Genomic DNA, 27,493 nt, shown 5'->3' on the forward strand with positions numbered 1-27,493 from the left:
GTGATTCATCTCTCCAGAGAACATGTTTCCACTGCTCCAGAGTCCAATGGCGGCGAGCTTTATACCACTCCAGCCATCGCTTGGCATTGAGCATGGTGATCTTTGGCTTGGCTGCCCGGCCATGGAAACACATTTCATGAAGCTCCCGACGAACAGTTCTTGTGTTGACATTGCTTCCATAGGCAGTTTGGAACTCTAGTGATGGTTGCAACTGAGGACAGACGATTTTTACAATGACATGACAACGGGTGTGGCTGAAATAGCCAAATCCACTCATTTGAAGGGGTGTCTTTTGGCCATGTAGTGTATATTTTTAATCAGAGTAGATCTACCTAGTGTTATTCTGCTTTGGCATAGCAAGCTCACCTGTTGTATAATATTTTTCCCTCTGCAATTTAGGCTGGTTTCTTAAAGAGTAGTCTTGGAATGGGGTTGATCGGCGAACAACTTGGCCGTTGTCAAGACAAGTGTTGCCCAATTGCGTCGTGAATACCATCCGCAACACGTACTCATCCCCCACCAGTGACGGTGTCAACATTGGATTCAAGGAGGCAGATGAGACATTTGTGATTCTTTGAATTGTATGTGATGCTATACCACGACTCTATAGTAAAGCTTTGCAGACTATTGATACTCCCTGCGCAGGCACAAATCATCCAGGACTGCTTGAATCAACCTTTCCACTCACCTTCCCTTTCTACGTGTCCTTTTGTCATTTATAGACTTCTGCTAAATTAACCCTTTCCGCTGCAAGATCAAATAAACCTTACTATACATACGGTGCATTCGGAAAGTACAGTATTCAGGCCCCTTGACTTTTTCCACATGTTGTTACGTAAAACAGCCTTATTTTAAAATGTATTAAATTGTTTTTTCTCCTCATCAATCTACAGTACACCGACTACCCGATGATGACAAAGCAAAACCAGGTTTTTAGAATCAAAAAGAAAGGAGGACCAAGGCACTCTTCATATAATTAATTTAAATGCCTTTATTTGTATGGACTGTTCAAATGAAACAAAGTTTTTAAAAACGACGCGTTTCGGCTGCATGGCCTTCGTCAGGGAGTACAAATAAATAATACAAGGTCCTCTTTTGAACAGCTTTTCTTCTAATAGAAGAATCTAAAAAGGACAGACAAGTAGTCCAAACAGAAATTGAAGAAGTAAAAAGGAAACTCACAGAACACAGTGACAATTCAAATAAAGCACAATGTGATGAAATCTTGAAAGAGAAAGTAGACACATTCACTATGACATTGAAGCAAGACAAGCTAAGAGAATTTAGAAGAGATTAAGTAGACTATAGAGATGGCAAGGTCTTTGCCTGGAGAAAACCAACGCGCGAGAATTCAGTATCACATCCACAGAGGAGGAAGCCTAGATCTGTTTCTTTCAACTTTACAAGCAGTGACGATGAGGATCACCCCAGACACTCAGAGGCCAGCTCCTTACAAGGTTTTTTAGATCAAGAAGAGGAGTCACGCAGGTTCCTCAACAAGAGAGGGAGAAGCGCGGAAGAGGCCAAAACACGGAGGGGGAGGAAGAAATCAAGACTATCCAACCACACGGAGCAGGACCAAAACAGGGCTGTGATCAACATTTCTGGAGAACCACTTTTCTGATGATTTTTTAAATTTTTTAACCTTTATTTAACTAGGCAAGTCAGTTAAGAACAAATTATTATTTTCAATGACAGCCTAGGAACAGTGGGTTAACTGCCTGTTCAGGGGCAGAACAACAGGTTTGTACCTTCTCAGCTCAGGGATTTGAACTTGCAACCTTTCGGTTACTAGTCCAACTACTAGGCTACCCTGCCGCCCCAGGGATTGCGTAAGGGTATTGTCTAAAGGACTGTCCTTTGCCCCCACATACTCAACTAATGAATTTAATATGAAGATTGACATATTTAGTTTCTACAGGAATCTACATCTGAAGGCCTGGTACAAGCAAAACATCTCTCCAACTACAGACACCAGTGTCTCAGGTCAGGCAGTTTCTGTTCCCTCAAAAACACCTTTAAAGCCCAAGTCCACCTTTTGTCCCATCGTCCAGAATGCCACACTAAATACATTTGCCAAGAGGGTGAATGTTAATGTGGAGAATCTGTTTAAGGGTAAAATTGACTCCAACCAAACACAACGTAATCTTTCTAAGACAGAGAAGGATGCAGTTGAATCATTGTCCAAAAATGAACGGATTGTGGTTCAAAAAGCAGACAAAGGTGGCGCTACAGTAGTGTGGAGTAAAGACAAATATGTGACAGAAGACTACTGTCAATTCGACAATGATGAATTCTACCAATCTCTTACCTTCAACCCTACAGAGGACCTAAAAACTGAATTGAAAGGGATCCACACAGAAGCTAAGGAGACTGGCTACATTTCAGACAATGAGTTCAAATATCTTTTCAATGGCAGTCTGGCTTCTTTTTACCTTCTTCCAAAGGTCCACAAAAATCTTGAACCCCCCCAGGCAGACCAGTCATTAGTGGTAATGAAAGTCTGACAGAACCCATCTCTCAGTACAGTGATTACTTTATTAAGCCTTTTCGGACGTCACTCCCAGCCCATCTTCAAGATACCACAGATGTGTTGAACAAAATGAAGGAATTGAACAATATAAGTACAGCTTCCTTTTTAGTCACCATGGATGTGGAGTCTCTATACACCACCATTGAACATGAACAAGGTTTGGCAGCTATGCACCATTTCTTGAGTACCCGACCTGAAACTGAGATGCCTCCTACAGAATTCATTGTCTCACTGACTGAATGGACTCTTAATCATAACATCTTTGTCTTTCAGGACCATATTTCTAAACAGGTCAAAGGGTGTGCCATGGGAGCTTGCTACATACAGCCCTTCCTATGCTGGTTTGTACTTGGGTAAACGGGAAAATGACTTCATTTTGGATCCTTCTAATAACCATTTCTTTGACCGGATTATATGGTGGGGATGCTATATTGATGATGTTTGCCTGTTTTGGTCCGGCTCAGAAGATAAACTTATTTCCTTCCACCAATACATTAACAACATTAACCCCAACATCAAACTAACTATGGAGTACAGCAAGGATAACATTCCTTTTTTGGACCTCGACATCAGTAAAAATTACAAAGGTTATTTGCACACATCAATCTTTAGGAAGCCTACAGGTGGGAATACCATTCTGAGGGCAGACAGCTTCCACCCCAAAAGGCTAAAAGAGAATATTCCATATGGCCAATTACAAAGAGTCCGCAGAATTTGCGATCAGGAAACAGGCTACAGTGTCAAATCTGCTGAATTGGCTACAGCGTTCAGGTCCTGAAAGATGCAGGTATAAGGGCTGGGTTACTTGACAGAGAGAACTTGTTGCGAAGGGGAGTGCCTCGTGATACATCAGAGAGAGTGTATTTTGTTACAAAATACAGGACTGAAGCAGAGAACATTAAAAGAATCATTAAAAATAATTGGGGAATCATCCAAAGTGATACGCTACTACGCCAAGTCTTTCCTGAGCCACCAGTCATAAGCTTTGAGAGATGTCCTACCCTAAATGACAAATTAGTCCACAGTTATCTTTTATTTTTTATTTGATTTATTTCACCTTTATTTAACCAGGTAGGCTAGTTGAGAACAAGTTCTCATTTGCAACTGCGACCTGGCCAAGATAAAGCAAAGCAGTTCGACACATACAACAACACAGAGTTACACATGGAATAAACAAGACAGAGTCAATAATACAGTAGAAAAAAATAAAACAAAAAGTCAATATACAGTGAGTGCAAATGAGGTAAGATAAGGGAGTTAAGGCAATAAATAGGCCATGGTGGCGAAGTAATTACAATATAGCAATTAACAATGGAATGGTAGATGTGCAGGAGATGAATGTGCAAGTAGAGATAATGGGGTGCAAAGGAGCAAGATAAATAAATAAATACAGTATGGGGATGAGGTAGATAGATGGGCTGTTTACAGGTGGGCTATGTACAGGTGCAGTGATCTATGAGCTGCTCTGACAGCTGGTGCTTAAAGCTAGTGAGGGAGATATGAGTCTCCAGCTTCAGTTATTTTTGCAGTTTGTTCCAGTCATTGGCAGCAGAGAACTGGAAGTAAAGGCGACCAAAGGAAGAACTGGCTTTGGGGGTGACCAGTGAGATATACCTGCTGGAGCGCGTGCTACGAGTGGGTGCTGCTATGGTGAACCTTCGCCCCAGTCTGAGGTTCTGAGCGCTCTGGAGCAGGTTTTCATCTGGGATCTCTCTGTACTTTGCTCCGTTAATCTTTCCATCGATCCTGACTAGTCTCCCAGTCCCTGCCGCTGAAAAATATCCCCCTGGCATGATGCTGCCACCACTATGTTTCACTGTATGGGATGGTGCCAGGTTTCATCCAGACGTGACGCTTGGCATTCAGGCCAAATAGTTCAATCTTGGTTTCATCAGACCAGAGAATCTTGTTTCTCATGGTCTGAGAGTCATTTAGGTGCCTTTTTGGCAAACTCCAAACGGGCTGTCATGTGCCTTTTACTGACAGTTGTGTGCCTTTCCAAATCATGTACAATCAATTAAATTTACCACAGGTGGACTCCAATCAAGTTGTAGAAACATCTCAAGGAGGATCAATGGTAACAGGATGCACCTGAGCTCAATTTCGATTCTCATAGCATAGGGTCTGAATAATTACATAAATAAGGTATTTCAGTTTTTTATTCTTTATTCATCTTTATACGTTTTCACTCTGTCATTATGGGGTATTGTGTGTATATTGATGAGGACATTTAAAAAAAAAAATCATTTTAGAATAAGGCTGTAATGTAACAAAATGTGGAAAAGTCAAAGGATCTGAATACTTTCTGAATGCACTGTATAAAAATACAGCTTACAGTAGATCCGGTGGGCACATTGAGTCAAGTCAGAGGTAGTTGTTATTGCATAGTGTGTGTGTGTCACAGACAAGCACACCTGATTCAACTTGTCAACTAATCATAAAGCCCTCAATTAGTTGAATCAGTTGAGTTTGTCTTGGGTAACAACAAAAATGTGTGTTGGGGGGACTGGAGTTGGGAAACACTTCAATCTTGACAAAAGGCAATATTTTACTCCCAATTAAGAAAACAAAGTATGGCAGTACAAGACCAATACACAACCAGCACTCTGGATCAGCCGAGTCCTTCTGAAATGCTCCACAGATATACACATCCAAGCTGGCCTAAACCGGATTTGACTTCCATTTTTCTGGTGGCTGTGAAATGGATTCTCAAAAAAACAGTTACGGCCGACTCAGGTAGAATGCTTTGTTATTGTTTCAACTATGGCTCTCCCATAGACATGCAATGCGATAGCAGCTGGGTCTACTTAAGCCTCGTTCACAATGCAGGCCTTAATGCTCAAATCAGTTTTGTTTTTCAAATCCATTTTGGACTATTGACAGTCTAAACAGAAAGTTGCAAGTGACCAAATCGTATTTGTGTGTGTTCAGACAGCAGTAATTTGCTGGCAAGCCAACGCTAGTTGTCATAGTAACGACAGGTTTGTGTGCAGTGTTGTAAGCTGATCGGTGGTGGTGTTTGTGCTTCCTCAGAAGTTACGTCGCAAGCTAAGGTGACAACAATGCATGCCATGGGATGTTTCCCAGTTGCTTTGAATGTTGAATATCACAGGGTAAGAACACTTTTAAAGCCTCAAAGGATAAGATGATCCAACTTTGAAAACGAGTCCTTTTTTGGCTAGCCACAGCAGTCAACTAGCCAGCTAGGTAGCCGTTTAGCTTTCTAGCACATTCACACATTTCTTTTGTAAACAATTACCAGTGGTGGAAAAAGTACCTAATTGTCATACTTGAGTAAAAGTAAAGATACCTTAATAGAAAAGGACTCAAGTTCAAGTTTGTCACCCAGTAAAATACTACTTGAGTAAAAGTCTAAAAGTATTTGGCTTTAAATTACACGTATCAAAAGTTAATGTAATTTGCAAAAATATACTTAAATATCAAAAGTAAAAGTATGAGTCATTTCAAATTCCTTATATTAAGCAAACCAGGTGGCACATTTTTATTTATTTATGGATAGCCAGGGGCACACCAACACTCAGACATCATTTACAAACAAAGAATTTGTGTTTAATGAGTCCGCCAGATCAGAGACAATAGGTATGTTCTCCTGATAAGTGCGTGAATTGGACCATTTTCTGTTCAGCTAAGCATTCAAAATGTAATGAGCACTTTTGAGTGTCAGGGAAAACATATGGAGTAAAAAGTACACTATTTGTTGGGAGTGGGGGGGTTGAAATGTAGCTTGAAGTATCCGATTCCATGTGCTTTTTGGCTGTTCAGACTGCAGGGAAAATAACATATTCTAATTGGATATACAAATAAATAGAATTTGAACTTCAAACTGCCATTGTGAACGCGGTTTTAGGTAATTGACTTCAATTGAAACAGAAAAAATGAGAGAGTTGGATGTCTCGCTTCTTCTTCCGTCTCTGGTAAAGCTCTTAATTCACCTGGCTAAACCAAGAGGTTATGCGGTAGGCTTCAGCTGGTGCCACTATGTAGGAGATGGGAGACCACGTAGCATCTAGGGTGGAGACAGGGGGAGATGAATGGGAGGGAAAGGGAGAGGGGGTATCTGTGAGTAGAGTGCTGTCAACATAAGGTCAAGTCAAATATGAGTGTGTGGAATATGAAGAAGAGAGCAGGGTTCGAATTTCACACCCAAATTAGTGATCACTGAGGAGAGGGGAAGGATGTGGCCATCTATGACTGGACACAGATATTAATAAGAAAACAAATCCCTTATCAAAGACAATATCACCAAGGGTAGGTTAGTTGAAAAATCTATCGTGCTGTCTTGTATAAGCTAACCTGTAAAGGCTAATGGAGCATCACATTTACCCGTTACAATCTGCTAGCTAGAAAAAGGTGTCGTCCACGAGAGCACTAGTCCCTGGAAGATGGTTGTTTTGTGTTGACTATTTTAATGACCCAGGGGATGGATATAACCCTCACTACTGCTGAGCTACACTTAAAATATAGAAATACAGGAAGGAGAGATCTGAGCAGCGTAACTGTAACATCTACTCCCGCTCTCCCTATCCGGCGTTCGACGTTACAGGTCTACTAACCACCGGTCCTGGCAACCCATCATTATGCACACCTGGCAACCCTCATTACGCACACCTGCACCCCATCATGAGGCACACCTGCACCCCATCATGAGGCACACCTGCACCCCATCAAGAGGCACACCTGGACTCAATCACTTCCCTGACTACTCCCCCTTTATCTAGCACTCCCTAGCATCACTCTTCAGGTAGTATTGGTTATGTGTCCTTGTCAGACGGTTCTCTTGTTTTGTATCTTTCTACGTTCATTATTATTAAAACTCACTAACTGCACCTGCTTCTTGACTCCCTGCGTCGACGTTACAGTTGCGGTCAGCTAAAGAATGTAGAATCAGCACCTTTACTGCCAACATCAGCACATTTACCTCCGAAGCCAGCATCAGCAGAGCTAAAAATGGAGCCTGGGGAAGGTCAATGGAAAACAAACTTCCTCCTACCCCCTCCTTTGACGTCCTTCTGGAGGTCAACAAATGCAACGAAGAATTGGGACTGGGGTGGTGGGATGACTCTGACGGTATATACAGTGCCTTTCGGGAAAGTATTCAGACCCCTTGACTTTTTCCACATTTTGTTACATTACAAAATTGATGAAATTAATACAAATCCTCAGCAATCTACACACTATCCCATAATGGCAAATATATAATGGCGAAAACAGTTTTTAGAAATGTTTGCAAATGTATTTAAAATTAAAAACATAAGTATTCAGACCCTTTTTTATGAGACTTGAAATTTAGCTCAGGTGCATCCTGTTTCCATTGATCATCCTTGAGATGTTTCCACAACTTGACTGGAGTCCACCTGTGGTACATTAAAATGATTGGACATGATCTGGAAAGGCACACACCTGTCTATATCTGGTCCCACAGTTGACAGTGCATGTCAAGCCATGAGGTCGAGGGAAGTTCTACTTCAAGCGTTGCGATGAGCTGCTGGCAAACGCAGGAAAGTGCTGTTTGAATGAATGCTACCGTCAGATTGCTGTATCATATCAAATCATAGGCTCAATTATAATACAATAAACACACAGAAATACGAGCCTTTGGTCATTAATTTGGTCTAATCCGGAAACTATCATTTCGAAAACAAAACATTTATTCTTTCAGTGAAATATGGAACCGTTCCGTATTTTATCAAACGGGTGGCAACCCTAAGTCTAAATATTGCTGTTACATTGCACAACCTTCAATGTTATATCATAATTATGTAAAATTCTGGCAAATTAATTACTGTCTTTGTTAGGAAGATATGGTCTTCACACAGCTCTCAACGAGCCAGACGGCCCAAACTGCTGCATATACCCCGACTCTGCTTACATGGAACGCAAGAGAAGTGACACAATTTCCCTTGTTAATATTGCCTGCTAACATGAATTTCTTTTAACTAAATATGCAGGTTTAAAAATATATACTTGTGTATTGATTTTAAGAAAGGCATTGATGCTTATGGTACATTGGTGCTACGATTGTGCTTTTTTTGCGAATGTGCTTTCGTTAAATCATCACCCGTTTGGCGAAGTAGGCTGTGATTCGATGATAATTATCAGGCACCGCATTGATTATATGCAACGCAGGACAAGCTAGTTAAACTAGTAACATCATCAACCATAGTGACTATAATAAGATTGTTTTTAATAAAATAAGTGTAATGCTAGCTAGCTACTTACCTTGGCTCCTTGCTGCACTCGCATAACAGGTGGTCAGCCTGCCACACAGTCTCCTCGTGGAGTGCAATGTAATCGGCCATAATCGGCACCCAAAAATGCTGATTACCGATTGTTATGAAAACTTGAAATCGGCCCTAATCAATCGGTCAACATCTATTTGGTACCACCAAGACTCTTCCTAGAGCTGGCCGGTCGGCCAAACTGAGCAATCGGTGGAGAAGGGCCTTGGACAGGGAGGCGACCAAGAACCCGGTGGTCACTCTGACAGTGCTCTAGAATTCCTCTGTGGAGATGGGAGAAACTTCCAGAAGAACAACCATCTCTGCAGCACTCCACCAATCAGACCTTTATGGTAGATTGGCCAGACAGAAGCCACTCCTTAGTAAAAGGCACATGACAGCCTGCTTGGAGTTTGTCAAAAGGATATCTAAAGGACTCTCAGACTATGATAAACAAGATTCTCTGGTCTGATGAAACCTATATTGAACTCCTTGAATGCCAAGCGTCAAGTCTGGAGGAAACCTGGCACCAACCCTACGGTGAAGCATGGTTTTAGCAGCATCATGCTGTGGGGATGTTTTCCAGCGGCAGGGATCGGGAGACTTCAATATGATGGTTATTATATCAATATTTGTGCACAAAAGGGTTTCCACCGACATTTCTCACAAAATTAATTTTACTGACACAAAAATATCTCACATTGTCTAGCGTATTTTGTTTTGTCGACATTTGGAAATATGTTGTTTCCATCAGGTCATGACATTTTTTATATCCAACATGTACTTTACTTGCATAAAAAGTTTGAATGGAAACCTGGTTAATAACCAGAATTTCTGCTGGCGTAGAAAGTTGTACAATGTAAATCCTGAATTCGAAATAGGGTAAATGTGTGAACTGGAGGTGTTTCAATGCAGACCCCATATTCAAAACACATCAAAGTGTACTGTGAATGTAGACAACAAGTCAACCTGTATTTTTTCTTTGATTATGAAGAACATACAGTATTTCCTCACAATTATCACTTTATTATTGTGTATCTTTTTTTTTCAGTCATACATAAACAAACAAACATATCACAATTAATAGTTTTTGAATAAAAAACCTTTTTGTCAACATTGTGTTGGGTGTAATTACATTGTTGCTTATCCATTGTTCACAATCAATGGGCCTGACTGGTAAAGTAGTCACTACAGGTGTGATCAAACCTTACATCACAGTTGCCTGAAGCTAAATGGAAAGTGCTATGCCCTGACCAGTTACTCAGAAAATCCTCTGACTGTCTAATTTACATCAATTAATTTACCAGTGATGACCCAAAACAAACACATTCTACACATTTACAAACTACCTGTTAAAAGAGTTACTGTTACTGAAACGGACACATCCAATAACCTGACAATGATCCACATCATATGGGTAGAAAAAAAGAATGTGTTATGCAGCAAAACACAACTATCCTTTTTTTTTAAGGATGCAAACCAGTATTACGAATCACTGTTGATCAATCCAGTTCTGATCTAACGAGATCGCTGTAGGATCTTCTACGGCCTAGAATCTAGGCCTTTCCCAGTCATGACGGACAGAAACCTGCAGCTGTGCACCTCACTGACGATCCCACTACTGTATTGGGGTAAGATATAGTGTTAGTACCACGCAAGGGGCCTACTAGGACAGGTTGCAGCCGTTGTCACTCAGTGGAGGCAGGCACGAAGCTAGACCCCTTTTGGTTCTCATTGGCTTAGACTGAACTCAAGTTAGGGTTCAAGGGTTATATTTCATGTCAGAATCTTCTATACCACTTTGCCAAACATGTTATACCCCAGAGGTGTAAATAAAGCCCTTTTAAGCTAATATAAATTGTATAATTATCACGGGGCTCTGAAACCCATAGCCGAATGGCTTCGGAGTCCAGACGGATCATTTCTCAGCATTTATTTACGGACAGCGATTTCCATTTCATAACAGGTTATGTCCATTTATTTACAATAATTGTGTGTTGATTAACTATTGCGGTCTTAAAAAGTGCAAATATACCGAAAGCTAAATCAAGGAGATGTTTATAACTATTTAAACATGTTAATCATCACTGAAACATTCAAACTACAAACATTTAACCAGTTAAAGATCATGAATAAATGACAGTGAACTACATAAGAAATATTGTATTAAAAACAATTAATACAAGAGTTGGCTGTAACATGAGTACAAACAAAGTGAGTGTGTGTGTGTGTATGTGTGAGTGTAAGCGTGTGAGTGTGCATATTATGGTGCGGTGGACAGACAAGTCAGTGGACAGGGAATGTGTGTGTCACCTCTGATTCGGACCCTGTCCAGCCCCACACAAATCAGGACTCCAGTATTACAAGGACTATACATTTGTAATGGATCTTATTACACAATAGTTACCGGTAAAGTTCTAGATTCCCAATGTAAACCATACACTAATTCCATAACAACTGTTAGCAACAGTAGTGTAACACAGTCAGCAAGTAAATGCTAGAATATGGACCATAGCACAACATATTTACATAAAATAACATCTATGTCAAAACGGATGAGCAAATTACACTGAACAAAAATATAAATGCAACATGCAACAATTTCAAATATTTTACTGAGTTACAGTTCATATAAGGAAATCAGTCAATTTAAATGAATACATGAGGCCCTAATCAATGGATTTCACATGACTGGGAATAAAGTTATGCATCTGTGGTCACAGATACCTTAAAAAAGGTATGGGCGTGGATCAGAAAACCAGTCAGTATCTGGTGTGACAACCATTTGCCTCATGCAGCTAGACATCTCCTTAGCATAGAGTTGATCTGTGGATGTTGTTCCACTCCTCTTCAATGGCTGTGCTAGGGAGGTCAAAGACCTGGTCGTATGGAGCCAGGACAACCACCTCTCCCTCAACATGCTCAAGACAAAGGAGATGATTGTGGACTACAGGAAAAGGAGGACCGAGCACGCCCCTCATCGACGGGGGCTGTAGTGGAGCAGGTTGAGAGCTTCAAGTTTCTTGGTGTCCATATGACCAACAAACTATCATGGTCCAAACACACCAAGACAGTCGTGAAGAGGGAACAACAAAGCCTATTCCCCCTCAGGAGACTGAAAAGATTTGGCATGGGTCCTCAGATCCTAAAAAGTTCTATAGCTGCACCATCACTACCTGTAATGGCAACTGCACGGCCTCCATCCGCAAAGCATTACAGAAGGTAGTGTGTATGTAGCGTAGTTCATTCTGGGTTATGTACTTTTAATTAGGACGCTGCCACAACTGAAGGTCTGCTAGTTGAATTCTTTTTATTTACCCTGCACACGAAGAGACAACACACATTATGTTAACCCTTGGCGCAGTCCTAGCTCTCAGGCACCTGCGCAAGCACATGGACACTCACTCAAACACTATCCCAAGTACTCACAAGTTACAATAGATACCCTAGTTAGCGAGCTTTGTGAAACTTGTTAACATAAATCTTTATATTATCCACATTGTAACAAACTTATGGTAGCATAACAGTACATTGTGTAACATTATGACGGTTTTATATTAAACAATTTCGGAGCCAAGGACAACATACCTTTCTAGCCGAAGGTCAGGCAAAAGAGACCAATAAGGGGGTATGGAAATACAGATAACCCGCGATGGTCCAAACCAAAATATACAAAACTTTTACAATCACATGTATGTACAATATTGATATGAAAAAGTGTTTGTACGCCAAAGAAAAACATTAGCTATGCAGCTGTAATAAAAAATTAAAAAATACACTAAATTATTATTATCAAATTATTAACATCCCCTCTTGACCTGACCTATTTGAATTGCTCCTTGTGTGCAACTTGGTGCATAATCTAGGGGAACAACATCACACTGCTACACGTACAGCCCAGTACATCACTTGGGGCCAAGCTTTCTGCCATCCAGGACCTCTATACCAGGCGGTGTCAGAGGAAGGCCCTACAAATTGTAGACTGTTCTCTCTGCTACAGTACCGGAGCGCCAAGTCTAGGTCCAAAAGACTTCTTAACAGCTTCTATCCCCAAGACATAAGACCGCTGCTACTACTCTCTGTTTATTATCTATGCATAGTCACTTTAACTCTACCTACATGTACATATTACGTCAACTAACCGATGCCCCTGCACATTGACTCTGTACCGGTATCCCCTGTTTATAGCCTCACTATTGTTACTCTTTATAGCCTCGCTACTGCTCTTTAATTATGTTACTTTTATTTTTTACATATCTATTTTTTACTTAACACTTATTTTTCTGACACCAAACTGCAGTCACTCCCGGTGAGGACGACAAGCACGCAGATGAGCTTCCCTGAGACAGTTTCTGACAGTGTGCAGAAATTATTCAGTTGTGCAAAGAAATAAGCTTTTTTGTGGGTATGGGAAATATTTTATTTCAGCTCATGAAACATAGGACCAACACTTTACATGTTGCGTTTATATTTTAGTTCAGTGTAGTTCATAACTGGAATACAATATAATAATATAATCTAACTCAAACAATACCATTTCCATAAAAATTACTTGGGAAAACAGGAATAATATCTATTTCAAACGATACCATTTCAAACAGTGTAACGGTTTTCGTCCTCTTCTGAGGAAGAGTAGGAAGGATCGGACCAATACGCAGCGTGGTAAGTGTCCATAATATAATTTTCATGAAATATAACTGAACACAGAAAACAAAAGAATAAGAGAATAAATGGAAACCGACACAGTCCCGTATGGAGCAAACACTGACACGGAAAATAATCACCCACAACCAGGCTACCTGTAACGGTTGTCTTGGGTGGAAGAAGGATCGGACCAAAGCACAGAGTGGTAAGTGTTCATGATGATTTATTCAAAACGAACTGAACACTGAAATACAAAACAATAAACGATGTGAACAAAACGAAAACCGAAACAGTACCGTGTGGCCCAAACACTCACACGGAAACAAACACCCACCAACCAAAAGTGAAACCCAGGCTACCTAAGTATGATTCTCAATCAGGGACAACGATTGACAGCTGCCTCTGATTGAGAACCATACTAGGCCGAACTCAAAACGCCAACATAGAGAAAAACACACATAGACAGCCCATCCAACTCACGCCCTGACCATACTCAAACAAAGACAAAACAAAGGAACTAAGGTCAGAACGTGACACTACCTAAGTATGATTCTCAATCAGAGACACCGATCGACGGCTGCCTCTGATTGAGAACCATACCAGGCCAAACACAGAAAGACAACATAGTTGTATTTCCGCGCATCGAAAGGAGTCATGAGTTGCAGGTGCGTGTGCCACGGCGAATTTCCTTCACAATAAACAAACGTAGGTTCATTTTTTTCAGAACCACCCATGTCATCTTGACACAGTACTCACACATGAGTTTTAAGATTTTGAAATGTGAAGTGCAATTTTGGACTCACGGGTGTTTGGCATGCTTGTATGAAGTGGTATTTATTATTTCATCCACGTCTTATCTTTCAAAATACATCGAGTCATTTTCATTTAAAGCATTTCCCCCACTCAGACAACAAGAAATGTGCAAAAGTTGCCTAATGGGGTAAACTGCTTGCCGCGTGCAGTGCTCAAGTTCAGAACGACTGTCAGTCAAAACAGAGCTGTGAATCGCAGAGCCTGAGCTCTGACATCATATATAGCATGTTACTGTATAGCCACTACGTTACAATTTAGACTCTTATTAGTGCTCAAATCTGCTATTTTCAACCCGTTTACAGGTACGAAATTACTAAGCAGGGGAGGGAGCACTTAAGTTTCTGGGATATGTAGTGGAAAATGGCAGGTGATAGCAGGAGGTGGTGATCAGAGTATAAAGCAACAGGGAGTAGCTATGCAGATCCAAGAGATGATAGGACCAGGACACAGCGCACAGTAGGCTATAGGAACGTGTCTGTCATGAATGGCAGGGCTAAGTCAGACAGAAAGGGGTGTCTATAGATTGGGATAAAACCTTAGGTCAGCGATGTAGCAACTACTTGCTCGGCGAGAGTTTCCACGTATCAGGGACAACATCCTCTTGCCTGTGAGGGTCTCCTTTATCTGACGGGTTCAAACTTCTACGTCCGACAGTGTGCTGCCTATGACATATTCAACTGATTGAATTGGGAGAAAGGGATCATTACATATAAACAAAAGATATGAGCAAAACACATGGAATCTAACCTGGAATGCTGCCTATAGCAGCATCATCAACTCCTCCTTTGCCTCGGTTTCCTCCTTCAGGACTTTCTGCTGCCAGAGTTGTGTTTCCAGTGCTAAAACAGGAAGGGGAACTTACACGTCATAGATACTTTAAAATACATTGCCTTTATACTCTGTGCAAAATGATGGGATATCAACACAATCCTGAAAAATGGGCCCTCTCAATACTTAACTGATTCCTAGTTTTAAATTCCTACCTTGCCCTGACCCTGGCTAAGTAATAGAGGAGGGAATCAATGAGGGTGTCAACACGATGAGCTAGTGTCATCTCTTTTGTGATCTTCCCAAACTTTTGTAGGTAAAACCACAAACTTCATTTGTTCTCTGTCAGCAAGCCTGCTACCAGTCACATATCTGGTACCATCTGTGACCTGAAATGTAAAGTACAATCAGAAACCATAATGAGCATTACAATGGGTGATGTTTAATTAAGGAACTAGGATAGATACAACTAGCCGTTAATGAATACCGTCAGGGCAACGGTCTGCAACTATACAAAGAAGCAGTGTTTAACAGAAGAAATTATCAAGTTGTAATTATCTGCCAGTCACCATTGTAAGCATAATCATGAAAGGCTGGCACTGCAAATGTGGTGTCCACCATCAGATTGGGACTGTTTTTGTAAATGTCAAAACAATTCAGTGTAAAGAGCATTTATTTCATGCATTTTTGTGTAAACCATTACTTCAAAGTGGGTATGGAGAAATCCGTATCAAGCCATTCATAAAACTGTATCAAGCCATTCATGAATGTCACTACATGGTGGTTAAATATTCAATACATGATCTAATGTATCATTATAGCTAACATACAGTGCGCTCCAAAAGCATTGGAACAGTGGCACTTGTTGTTTTGGCTCTGTACTCCAGCACTTTGGATTTGAAATGATACAATGATATAATTGAAGAGCAGACTGTCAGCTTTCATTTGAGGGTATTTTCATCCATATCGGGTGAACTGTTTAGAAATTACAGAACTTTATGTACATAGTCCCCCCATTTTAGGGGACCAAAAGTATTGGGACAAATTCACCTATATGTGTATTAACCTTCACTGTATCACAAATTAGCTTACTGAGACTTTAAACAATGACTGTACACAGTGGCGATTTTAGCATGTAAATCTTGGTGGGGTAAACTCAAAAGACATTTTTTTAGGTGCATGGCAGCAAAGACCACTACACAACACAACACTAAACAATACATTAATTGCACTATAATGGCGACAAGCGGTGCCCACAAACTCTTAGGGCCTACATAAAGCTGTACCAACAGCAGAGATTTCTTTCCAGCACAATGGAGTGAATCATTACCACCGCTACACATGGCTATCAGCAGAGCCTTGTCTGGCAGTGAAACAGTTCATTTAGCCTCATTTACTGCCTCTTTAAAAAACGTAGCTGATATGGCTGACTTGTTTAAACAAATATGGTTTCTACTGACAATTGAGATGGCATAAGGGAATGATGAGCGGATAAGAGGCATTCCGTAATTTCGATTAAGACATTAATGAGCGAACTAAGACGTACGTAGTCAATATAACTATGTGTTCAGCACTTTTGAAATGTACAGTGACAGAATGCAGAACATTCCCTGTACACCAAGTCAGAATCATAGGATAAATAAAGGGGGCATATAAGCAGACAATGAAAGCTCTTACAATATTAGATGATGACATTGCTCAAAAAACAGGTTATAGGCTACATGTGCACCACCGAGTCAGAAACAGTAACGTTAAGCAAAATTAAGAGGTGAAAATAGGCCAAATTATTAGGATGAGGCACATGGGCTACTAACAGCTTCCTACACAACATACACTTAGTATTTGTTTCTTAGCTACTGTATACATATCTCCCTGGCATATTACATAATTTATGCAGCAGCATATAAGACCTTTTTGGACTCACCTTGTTGTGATGTGCTCACTTGAACAGGGTGGCGCAGCAATTCTTTGTGGATAAATGTTGTCATCAAAGAGAAAGATTTAGAATTCCGAGTTCGATGACCTTTCAAAACGTATTTTCCCAGTCTGAACTTGTTCATACCCGACTTCCCGGCACTTCCGATCTATGGCTCCCGATCAGCTCTTGGCGTATTTTTCCAAGTCGGGGGAAATCGGAGCAAACCCGGAGTAAAATGTAACGCCGCAGCTCGAAAAGTGTAATCACATACCGATTTGAGGTTGTTGGCTCTCACGGGCACTTGCGGTGTCCTGATCATTTTCAAACAGGTTGAATATAGTCAGCCCCAGGTTCCAGCTCACAGCTGCAGAACTGCAGCTACCCTAATCTAGTACACGTGATTCTAATAATTAGCTGGTTGATAAGCTGAATCGGCTTAGTTACAACTGGGGTTGTAGCGAAGACCTACAGAAGGGTATCTCTCCAGGAAAAGGTTTGGAGAGCCCTTTTACTGTTACTAAGTGGACTATAGAGTACCACAGTGTGAGTCATAATACCCATAAAACTCAAGAGATCAAACAGGGAAATGGTTCCAATAATAGTTTTTCCACCATTCATTTTTCCCATAGATTTTAGAAACACTTCAAATAAGGGCTGTGTTTCATGTAGGGTTACCCTAACGTGACGTTTTGATAACTGTGTAAATCTCTCTAGGACAAGCTGACTTTTATCAATATATTCGCATGTATTTACCCCCCAAAAATGAAATGCTAATTAGCTGCTAATGTGGCTATCATAAAGAACTACAAATGCCATGATGATCTGGTGCGAGACTGCCGAATCGATGCGTAGGTAAGAATCTCTGGATTAACTGTCTAATGTTAACTAAATATATGAATTAATAATTAGGCTACATTTCTTTATGTTGACGTGGATGAAAGCTGACACCTCTAAGGAGGGTATTCTTGTCCGTAGGTTTCCCATAGAGAACTGTAGAGAGGGGTGTTTTGTTCTTAATTAACCATGACATGAAGAAAATTGATTTGTGATAGGTCATAGTTAATGCTGAAGAGAAGGTGTTCATTCATAGAGTTTAGCTAAGCATGGAATTCCAAATGTTCTTCCTGGGTCCCAGTATAGATCACAAAAATGTCATTCAAATTTCTCAGAATTTGGAGAATATTGGAGAGAAAGGGGTTAAGGTCTGGATTCAGCACCACCTGTTTTTCAAACATTCCTAGATATAGGTTAGTATAATTAGGAGCCATAGTGCTCCCCATCGCTGTCCTTTTGGTCTGGAAGAAGAAGTCTCCTCTGAAGAGAAAATAGTTGGAGGTTAGTACCAGTTCAGCCATGTCCACAATACAATTGGTGCTGGGTAAAGCATTAGGGGGACTTTCATTGAGGTAGAACATGAGGGCCTCTAGGCCGCCCTGATGGGGGTGTATATAGACTGGTAACATCAAAAATACACAAAATAGAATTTTCAGGTATATAGTCCACAGATTTTTAAAAAATGTATAAAATCAATAGAGTCTCTAGTATACGTGGGGAGGGAGATCGCCCAGGGTTTCACAAAATGGTCTACAAAAGGTAGAGATATTCTCTGTCAGAGATCCATTACTGCTCACAATGGGCCTGCCTGGTATAGGTGGCGTCATGATCTTGTGAATTTTGGGTAGAGCGTCTATGACAGGTGCGGTTGGACAGTCAACTTCAATCTAGTCATATTCTGTTTTTGTAATTTCCCCTTCATTCAAAAAGGTTGACAATATATCATGGATCAGAGACTTTAATTGATTAGTAGGGTACTTTGGGAGTCAGCATCACTAAGTTGTCTCAGAATTTGTCTCAGAATGTCCTTTGCATAGTCTGCTGCATTTAGGATCACTATTGCACCTCCTTTGTCGGCAGGTTTTATAATGATACTGGAGTCATTTTTCAGTCACATAAGAGATTATTTCTCTGCTTTGGACATATTGTGGAATACCTTGTATTATTTTTTCTTAGCCAGGAGATTATGTACATCTTTCTCAACTAGGTGGCAATATGTTTCAAGAGAGGGATTTCTTTTGGGTGGTCAAAAAATGTGCTTTTCCTCTTCAAATATGTATTTTCCCTCGTCATGTCCTCAGGGCGAGAGTCAAGTTCATTGTCATTTGAGGTTTTCAATTGGAAAAACATTAGCACTTGTTTCAGTTTCCTGTCTGGTTGCTAAAATCGTTCAATAGATGAATATTGGCAGGTACATAGGGAGCAACCCCATTACCAAAAAAATGTAGTTAATCTCAAACTACGCAAAAAAATGTTTGAAAATCTGTAACTGTATCAAAGTCATTGGCCTGTGATGTTGGGACAAATGATTGTGCCTTACCTAGGGCAGATGAACATGTATCAGATATAGACCTGTTGGACAGGTTTATTACCATGTCTTGCTCCGGCGACTTTGGGTGTTGTCTTACATAGGGAAACCCAGTAGAAGCCTAAAGACACAGATCAGTGAGCACCGCAGCAACATACGGACAGGTGAGAGAACAAAAAATCTGGTTGCTGCTCATTTTGTACAAGCTGGACATCCTATTAGTTCTCGGAGATACATTGGAATACAAAGGGTCAAGATGTCACGCGGGGGAGGGGACACTGAGAGGAAACTTCTTCAACAGGAATCTTTCTGGATCCACAGCCTGAACTCGTGGCCTTAACGAGGAGTTTGACTTGAAACCGTTTTTATAGTTTCAATGATTCTAAATTGTGTTTTTTTAATTATCCTAATTGAATATTGTATGTGTATGTATATTACTATAAATATTGATCACATTCTCTGTGTACAATCATATATTTTGATACATTGAATATTAATATTGTGAAACGAGTTTATACATTTTTTACCTCCTGTTTCAGGAAGTGATGTCACTGAGTACTGCCCATATAAATAGGACCTTCCATCCTGGGATATGGATGGATGCCTGATGAAGACCTAAGGGTTGAAAAGTTGTAAATAAATATCACCTGGGAGCATGAGCAGCAGTGTGCAGCGTTTTCCATTCTGTTTTCCAGGAGTGTACATGCTATCATGCCTCTGGTCAGGTCTCTGTAAACCAGCGTAGCTTGTTTTCTTCTAAAAGATGACATCTGTAAAGAAAAACAACACAATGACAACTAAGTTTGATTAATTCTAAATGCAGATATAATATCAATTACATTTAAATGATCTGATACACAGGACACAGTTATCCATCATCATGCATGACTAGTGTAGGTACATTTCTTCAACTCTCAAATGTTTTCTTATAGGGAATCTGTTATGGGTAGGAAGTTGTGCTTCACATAGACACAAGTATGGGTTGGATTATATATATAAAAAATAAAAACATATATATATATATATACAGTATATATATATATATGATAGCGATAGATAAACAATATACAGTTGAAGTCAGAAGTTTACATACACTTAGGTACACAAATGTATTGTTAACAAACTATAGTTTTTGCAAGTCGGTTAGGACATCTACTTTGTGCATGACACAAGTAATTTTTCCGACAATTGTTTCCAGACAGATTATTTCACTTATCACAATTCCAGTGGGTCAGAAGTTTACATACACTAAGTTGACTGTGCCTTTAAACATCTTGTAAAATTCCAGAAAATGAAGTCATGGCTTTAAAAGCTTCTGATAGGCTAATTGACATAATTTGAGTCAATTGAAGGTGTACCCGTGGATGTATTTCATGGCCTACCTTCAAACTCAGTGCCTTTTTGCTTGACATCATAGGAAAATCAAAAGAAATCAGCCAGGACCTCAGAAAACAAATTGTAGACCTCCACAAGTCTGGTTCATCATTGGGAGCCATTTCCAAATGCCTGAAGGTACCATGTTCATCTCTACAAACAATAGTACACAAGTTTAAACACCATGGGACCACACAGCCGTCATACTGCTCAGGAAGGAGACGCGTTCTGTCCCCTAGAGATGAACGTACTTTGGTGCGAAAAGTGTAAATCAATCCCAGAACAACAGCAAAGGACGTTATGACGATGCTGGAGGAAACAGGTACAAAAGTATCTATATCCACAGTAAAACGAGTCCTATATCGACATAACCTGAAAGGCTGTTCAGCAAGGAAGAAGCCACTGCTCCAAAACCGCCATAAAAAAAGCCAGACTACGGGTTGCAACTGCACATGGGGACAAAGATCGTACTTTTTGGAGAAATGTCCTCTGGTCTGATGGAACAAAAATAGAACTGTTTGGCCATAATGACCATCGTTATGCTTGGAGGAAAAGGGGGATGCTTGCAAGCCGAAGAACACCATCCCAACCGTGAAGCAAGGGGGTGGCAGCGTCATGTTGTGGGGGTGCTTAGCTGCAGGAGGGACTGGTGCACTTCACAAAATAGATGGCATCATGAGGAAGCAAAATTATGTGGATATATTGAAGCAACATCTCAAGACATCAGTCAGGAAGTTAAAGCTTGGTTGCAAATAGGTCTTCCAAATGGACAATGACCACAAGCATACTTCCAAAGTTGTGGCAAAATGGCTTAAGGACAACAAAGTCAAGGTATTGGAGTGGCCATCACAAAGCCCTGACCTCAATCCAATAGAACATTTGTGGGCAGAACTGAAAAAGCATGTGCGAGCAAGGAGGCCTACAAACCTGACTCAGTTACACCAGCTCTGTCAGGAGGAAGGCTACCCAAAACATTTGACCCAAGTTAAACAGTTTAAAGGCAATGCTACCAAATACTAATTGAGCGTATGTAAACTTCTGACCCACTGGGAATGTGATGAAAGAAATAAAGCTGAAATAAATCACTCAACTATTATTGACTTTTCACTTTCTTAAAACAAAGTGGTGATCCTAACTGACCTAAAACAGGGAATTTTTACAAGGATTAAATGTCAGGAATTGTGAAAAACTGAGTTTAAATTATTTGGCTAAGGTGTATGTAAACTTCCGACTTCAACTGTACATACCTGTGCCTTTCATCCCAACTGTCATTTAATTTGATTGGTGTAAACAAGAGATAATAATGCGCATACCAGTCATTTTATTTCAGATTAATTAAAACAAGTGATCAAGAGCACACTTCAGGCTTAAGGACATAAACTGCATCCTGACATGGATTTAAAAGTATAGAAATTGTGTAAACATTGGCTAGAGTGCGTTTAAATCCATGGGTGAAAGTGTACTAGTGCACACTTTGGGATAAGTGTGGAGAATTAAGATGCAACCAGAGAATGGATAAGCAGCCAGAGAAAGATAAATAAGATGCTGCCAAACACCCCAAAAAATAAATGAAGATGCCAAAAATATTGACTTTATGGACTGACTTGTTCTGTATGGGATGACCTGAAGAGATACTTTGAGGCAAGCTGACTGTGTTGATGCTTTGCCTCCAGTCAATGCTGACATCCCTATAGAGGTCTCCACAGACCCAGCAGGGGCTTTCCCACCAAGACCCAATAGGCATAAACACATTTTTTTAAAATTAGAGACCCGTTCCAAACGGATCAGAGGACAACTTGACCCGTTCCATATCGACAGACCTGTTCAGATGCAGACCCGGTCGGATCCGAGTGAGGGAAGCAGCAAAAAAACTCATTGTTTAAGCTACTTTATCAAACGGAGATGATACCGCGTGAGAGGAGGAAGAGAGATATGATGCTCTAGCAGGCGGGGTGGGTTGTACTGTGAGTGAGTGACACAGGGGGCAGGGAGGAGAGGGGGCAGGGAGGAGGAGAGGGAAAGGGGATGAACAGGCAGGAGGGAGACGGCAAACAACCAAGCCAACTCGCCCTATAATAGACTGCCTGCAATAGCTGGGTTATTTATCATCAAATATGATTACATAGTACCTGTCTTGGCTGCATCAAACCAGGAGAATTAGTAAGCATTTAGCTAACTAGGGTAATTGAGGCTACACGGCACGCGTTTTCACATCCTACTCATCCTACAGTTACAAAGAACAACTCCATTGAAATGTTAAGTAGCAGTCTACCTGTTAGCTCTTGGTCGTTGTAGCCTATTTTTCTCCTTGAACTTTTAATTCTGTCATTTTAATTCGATCTTCCATGAGATACTTCCTAACTTTTGCCACACACGGAAGCTTTTGCTGACTTATGATTGGCCAACAACAAGCTACCTCTTGTGAAAAGCAAGAGCAGCAGCATACATTATAAAATGTATCTCCCTCTCTCTACTGCAGCAGTCGCGTTAGGATCTGTACCAGCCCTTCCGGTCAAGTCAGTGTAAAGTACACATACCCATGACAATCATATCAGATCTGACCCAGACCCGTGACATTATTTAGAATTCTGAATCTGGACCCACTCGGGTCTTGGGTACAGGTGGATCCGTGAAGAGCTCTAGTCCCTAACCTTAACCCATACCGAACCTTGTAACTTAACCCGCAGCCATGCCAAATGGGCTTCTTCGTTGGACATGCGCAAGCAGATTGTCGTGTTTCGCTTAAAGCGGCAATCAGCTATTCATACAATAACCATGCCACACCCCTATTTCGGTTAAAAACATATTTTTTTAAATAAACTAAGGGATGGGGCTGAAAAACTGTAACCACTCTCAAATGTATATACAGAGCTATGGATGCAAGGACTGACCATCCATGACATCAACATGATAGCTCTAACCATGTTTTGAGGCTATATTGTTTTTTTACATTTACTTTGTTTACAAACATTGGAGTAAAACAAGCTTATATTTTGGGTTCTGATGGGGTACGACAGCTCATTGAGGCATTTCTACGTTATTCTTCAAGCATCAGTGGGTGCATATTCAATTCTGTCATAAAAATTTATGTAGCAACTGCAGATTGCCCCTTTAACAGGTGGTGCCAGGAAAGTCGGTGTATGTTATACCTGCCACCCGCTGTTTGAGGGCAGAGGGGATATCTGGGAGTTCCGTCTGCAAGTCATCTTCCAACATCTCACAATGAATGAGACCGCAGTTTCATTCGCAAAGGATTTCTTGGCTGGTGGAATCTCCGCTGCCATCTCCGAAACGGCGGTTGCTCCCATCGAGAGAGTCAAGCTTCTCCTTCAGGTAGCTATGTTTCCGTAGTAGCTTTGAGACACAACGTCGTGAGTATGTGCATTGGTTGGACTCCCTGAGCTGTGCATCGTTATGGCGACGGAAAATAACCCTACCACAATATTGCCGGATCACAAAAAAAAACATAATCTCTAGGAACTCTACTTACCAGATGTAAAGTTGAATGTGTCCCTCACCATCAATTAAATGTCTGAATGCCAACTTTTGTCCCAACTGCACCATACACCTGCTGTGTGGAAAGTGGTAGGACGTCTCGCATGACTGTCTCGCTTTGGGCACCAGGCCGCTGCTACACCGCGCCCCCCCCTTCAGATCGGGAAGTGAGCTCCCATGAAGCTATTAACATTAATTAATTTGCAAATAAGTTCAAGTCGTACACTGGCCCCTCTGGCTTTTTTTTCATCTTCCCTTGTCTTACTCAAGTATGCTATTAGTCCTATTGTAATTATTTTCCCCTACCTTCCTTACTCCACCACATGGCATAGGCATAGCTCAGAAATACAGCAGTACACTTGTGGTGGAATATAACGCAGGTCAGACAGGTGAATAATGTTGAACTCACACATACCAAAAGGGATTTACAACAAATTAATTAAATGAACAGCCTGTGGAAAAAAACTACCTGCCAATATTTTAAGATTATAATATGAAAAGTTTGTTTTTTGTGGAACAAGTGTGTCATGGACTTAATTACTTAAACTTTAATTAATATACCCACATGGCAGTTGTAGAATGAAATACATGAGTATAGGCTAACATCAACACATAAACAATAAAATGCCATTTAGTTGAGGAAACAGAAGTATGAATCCAGGCTGTATCACAGCCGGCCGTGATTGGGAGTCCCATAGGGCTGCGCACAATTGGCCCAGCGTCGTCCGGGTTTGGCCTGGGTAGGCCCTCATTGTGAATAAGAATTTGTTCTTAACTGACTTGCCTAGTTAAATAATGGTTAAATCATGTATTTTTAAAGAAAAGTACATATGAGAGGAGGGCAGTCTTGTCAGAAGTAGGGTTTGGGTGTTTATTTTTATTCTCCGTGCTGGCGTGTGGTATAGAGAAGAGGTGGATGCTACAGGTGGTTCTGCCAGTCACTTTCCCTCCACAAGGCAGCCAGTCTCAGAAGGTGGACTTGAAGAGGGAGACGGTAAAGTCCAGGCACAGCTGTTCTCTTTGCTCTTGGAGTGTTTGCAGTGTAGTCCATCTGTGTATCTCACTGTGCCCAGGATGATATGTCAAGCCCAGGTCCTTAGCAGATTAGATGAAACCACATGACATTAACAGTAGCTGTAGATAATGTAATGAACAGCGGGATCTTGGAGGGTGGTTGATCATGGAGGACATCAGGTGGATCCAGGTCTGGGGAAGGGATACGGTACACGTCTCAGAGCATGGCAGAAACCCTAGATCCTGAAGAGCAAGAGCAGAATAAAAGGGAAAGATATAGGGGCATAGAAGGATGCAGAAAGAAAACACACAGGTTACAGGTAGACCCTAGACCCACTCCAATTCGTGTACTGCCCCAACAGATGCACAGATGACGCAATCTCAATCGCACTCCACACTGCCCTTGCTCGTCTGGAGAACAGGAACACCTATGTGAGAATGCTGTTCATTGACTTCAGCTCAGCGTTCAACACCATAGTGCCCACAAAGCTCATCACTGGGACTAAACACCTCCCTCTGCAACTGGATCCTGGACTTCCTGACAGGCTGACCATAGGTGGTAAGGGTAGGCAACAACACATCTGCCACGCTGATCCTCAACACTGGGGCACATCAGGGGTGCGTGCTTAGTCCCCTCCTGTACTCCCTGTTCATCCACGACCTCATCCTCAATGTGAGCAAGACAAAGGAGCTTATCGTTGACTACAGGAAAAGGAGGGCCGAACAGGCCCCCATTAACATTGACGTGGCTGTAGTGGAGCGGGTCGAGAGTTTCAAGTTCCTTAGTGTTCATGTCACCAACAAACTATCATGGTCCAAACACACCAGGAAACTTGTGAAGAGGGCACAACAACACCGTTCCCACTCAGGAGACTGCAAAGATTTGGCATGGGTCCCCAGATGCTCAAAATGTTCTACAGCTTCACCATCGAGAGCATCCTGACCGGTTGTATCACCGCCTGGTATGGCAGCTGCTCGGCATCTGACTGTAAGGCGCTACAGAGGGTAGTGCATACGGCCCAGTTCATCACTGGGGCCAAGCTTCCTGCCATCCAGGACCTATATACTAGGCAGTGTCAGAGGAAGGCCCAAAAAATGTTCAAAGACTCCAGTCACCCAAGTCATAGACTGTTCTCTCTGCTACCACACGGCAAGCGGTTACGGAGGGCCAAGTCTAGGTCCAAAAGGCTCCTTAACAGCTTCTACCCCCAAGCCATAAGACACCTGAACAATTAATCAAATGGCCACCCAGACTTTTTACATTGACACCCCCCCACTTTGTTTTTACACTGCTGCTACTCACTGTTTATTATCTATACATTGTCATATTACCACTACCTACATGTACAAATTACCTTGACTAATCTGTACCCCGCACATTGGCTCGGTACCGGTACACCCTGTATATAGCCCCATTATTGTTATTTTATTGTGTTAATTTGTATTTTTTTACTTTAGTTTATTCAGTAAATATTTTCTTAACTCTTTCTTGAACTGCATTGTTGGTTAAAGGCTTGGAAGTAAGCATTTCATGGTAAGGCCTGTTGTATTCGGCACGTGACAAATAAAATTAGAATTGATCCAGGCCAAGTTGAATTGTCCCCATATTGCACCTATCCAATCTGCTCAGGTCTACACAAGTGTATATGGTGTAAGGGCTAGGGTTGATTTGGGATTCAGGGATAAGCTCTTTCTCAATTTGTCTTTCTTCGATTCCTTACATCCTCTTCACCTCTAAATGTTTTGTGGTAGTTTTTACCCATTTTTCTCCACAATTTCGTGATATCCAATTGGTAGTTACAGTCGTGTCCCATCACTGCAACTCTGGTACAGACTCTGGAGAGAATGCCAATAGTGTGCAAAACTGTCATCAAGGCAAAGGGTGGCTATTTGAAGAATGTCAAATGTAAAATATTAGGTTGCGTTTTTGGTTACTACATGATTCCATATGTGTTATTTCATAGTTTTGATGTCTTCACTATTATTCTACAATGTAGAAAATAGTAAAAGTTAAGAAAAACCCTTGAATGAGTAGGTGTTCTAAAACTTTCGACCGGTTGTGTAAACTATAAAGGCATCACTATAACCATGTTACTACATATAAAGGGCTGAAACTAAAGCACCACTAGGTAGAAGTATTAACACATTAATGTCTAGGGCATTATGAAGGATTGAATGGATGGAATATGATTAATTCCTATAAGGACCCCGGAAAGAGTGGGACCTAATACAAATTCCAACGTAACGTGCTCCGGTGCCATCTTTGGCTTGACCAACTAATAATTAACACATTAATGTCTAGGGCATTATGAAGGATTGAATGGATGGAATAT

General features: G+C 41.1%; 1 protein-coding gene across 1 annotated transcript in view; it reads left to right on the forward strand.

The window, feature by feature from the left end:
* Positions 1-23,769: 23,769 nt before the first annotated feature.
* LOC115135523 (ADP/ATP translocase 2-like) overlaps positions 23,770-27,493 on the forward strand; it is a 34,579-nt gene continuing 30,855 nt past the window's right edge. Inside the window, exon 1 of the mRNA XM_029670299.2 lies at positions 23,770-23,984. Within this exon, the coding sequence (XP_029526159.1) occupies positions 23,874-23,984 (111 nt within the window). The 5' untranslated portion in view covers positions 23,770-23,873. The remainder of the gene's footprint in view (positions 23,985-27,493) is intronic.

Source organism: Oncorhynchus nerka, linkage group LG10 (assembly GCF_034236695.1).
Source record: "Oncorhynchus nerka isolate Pitt River linkage group LG10, Oner_Uvic_2.0, whole genome shotgun sequence".
NCBI lineage: Eukaryota > Metazoa > Chordata > Actinopteri > Salmoniformes > Salmonidae > Oncorhynchus > Oncorhynchus nerka.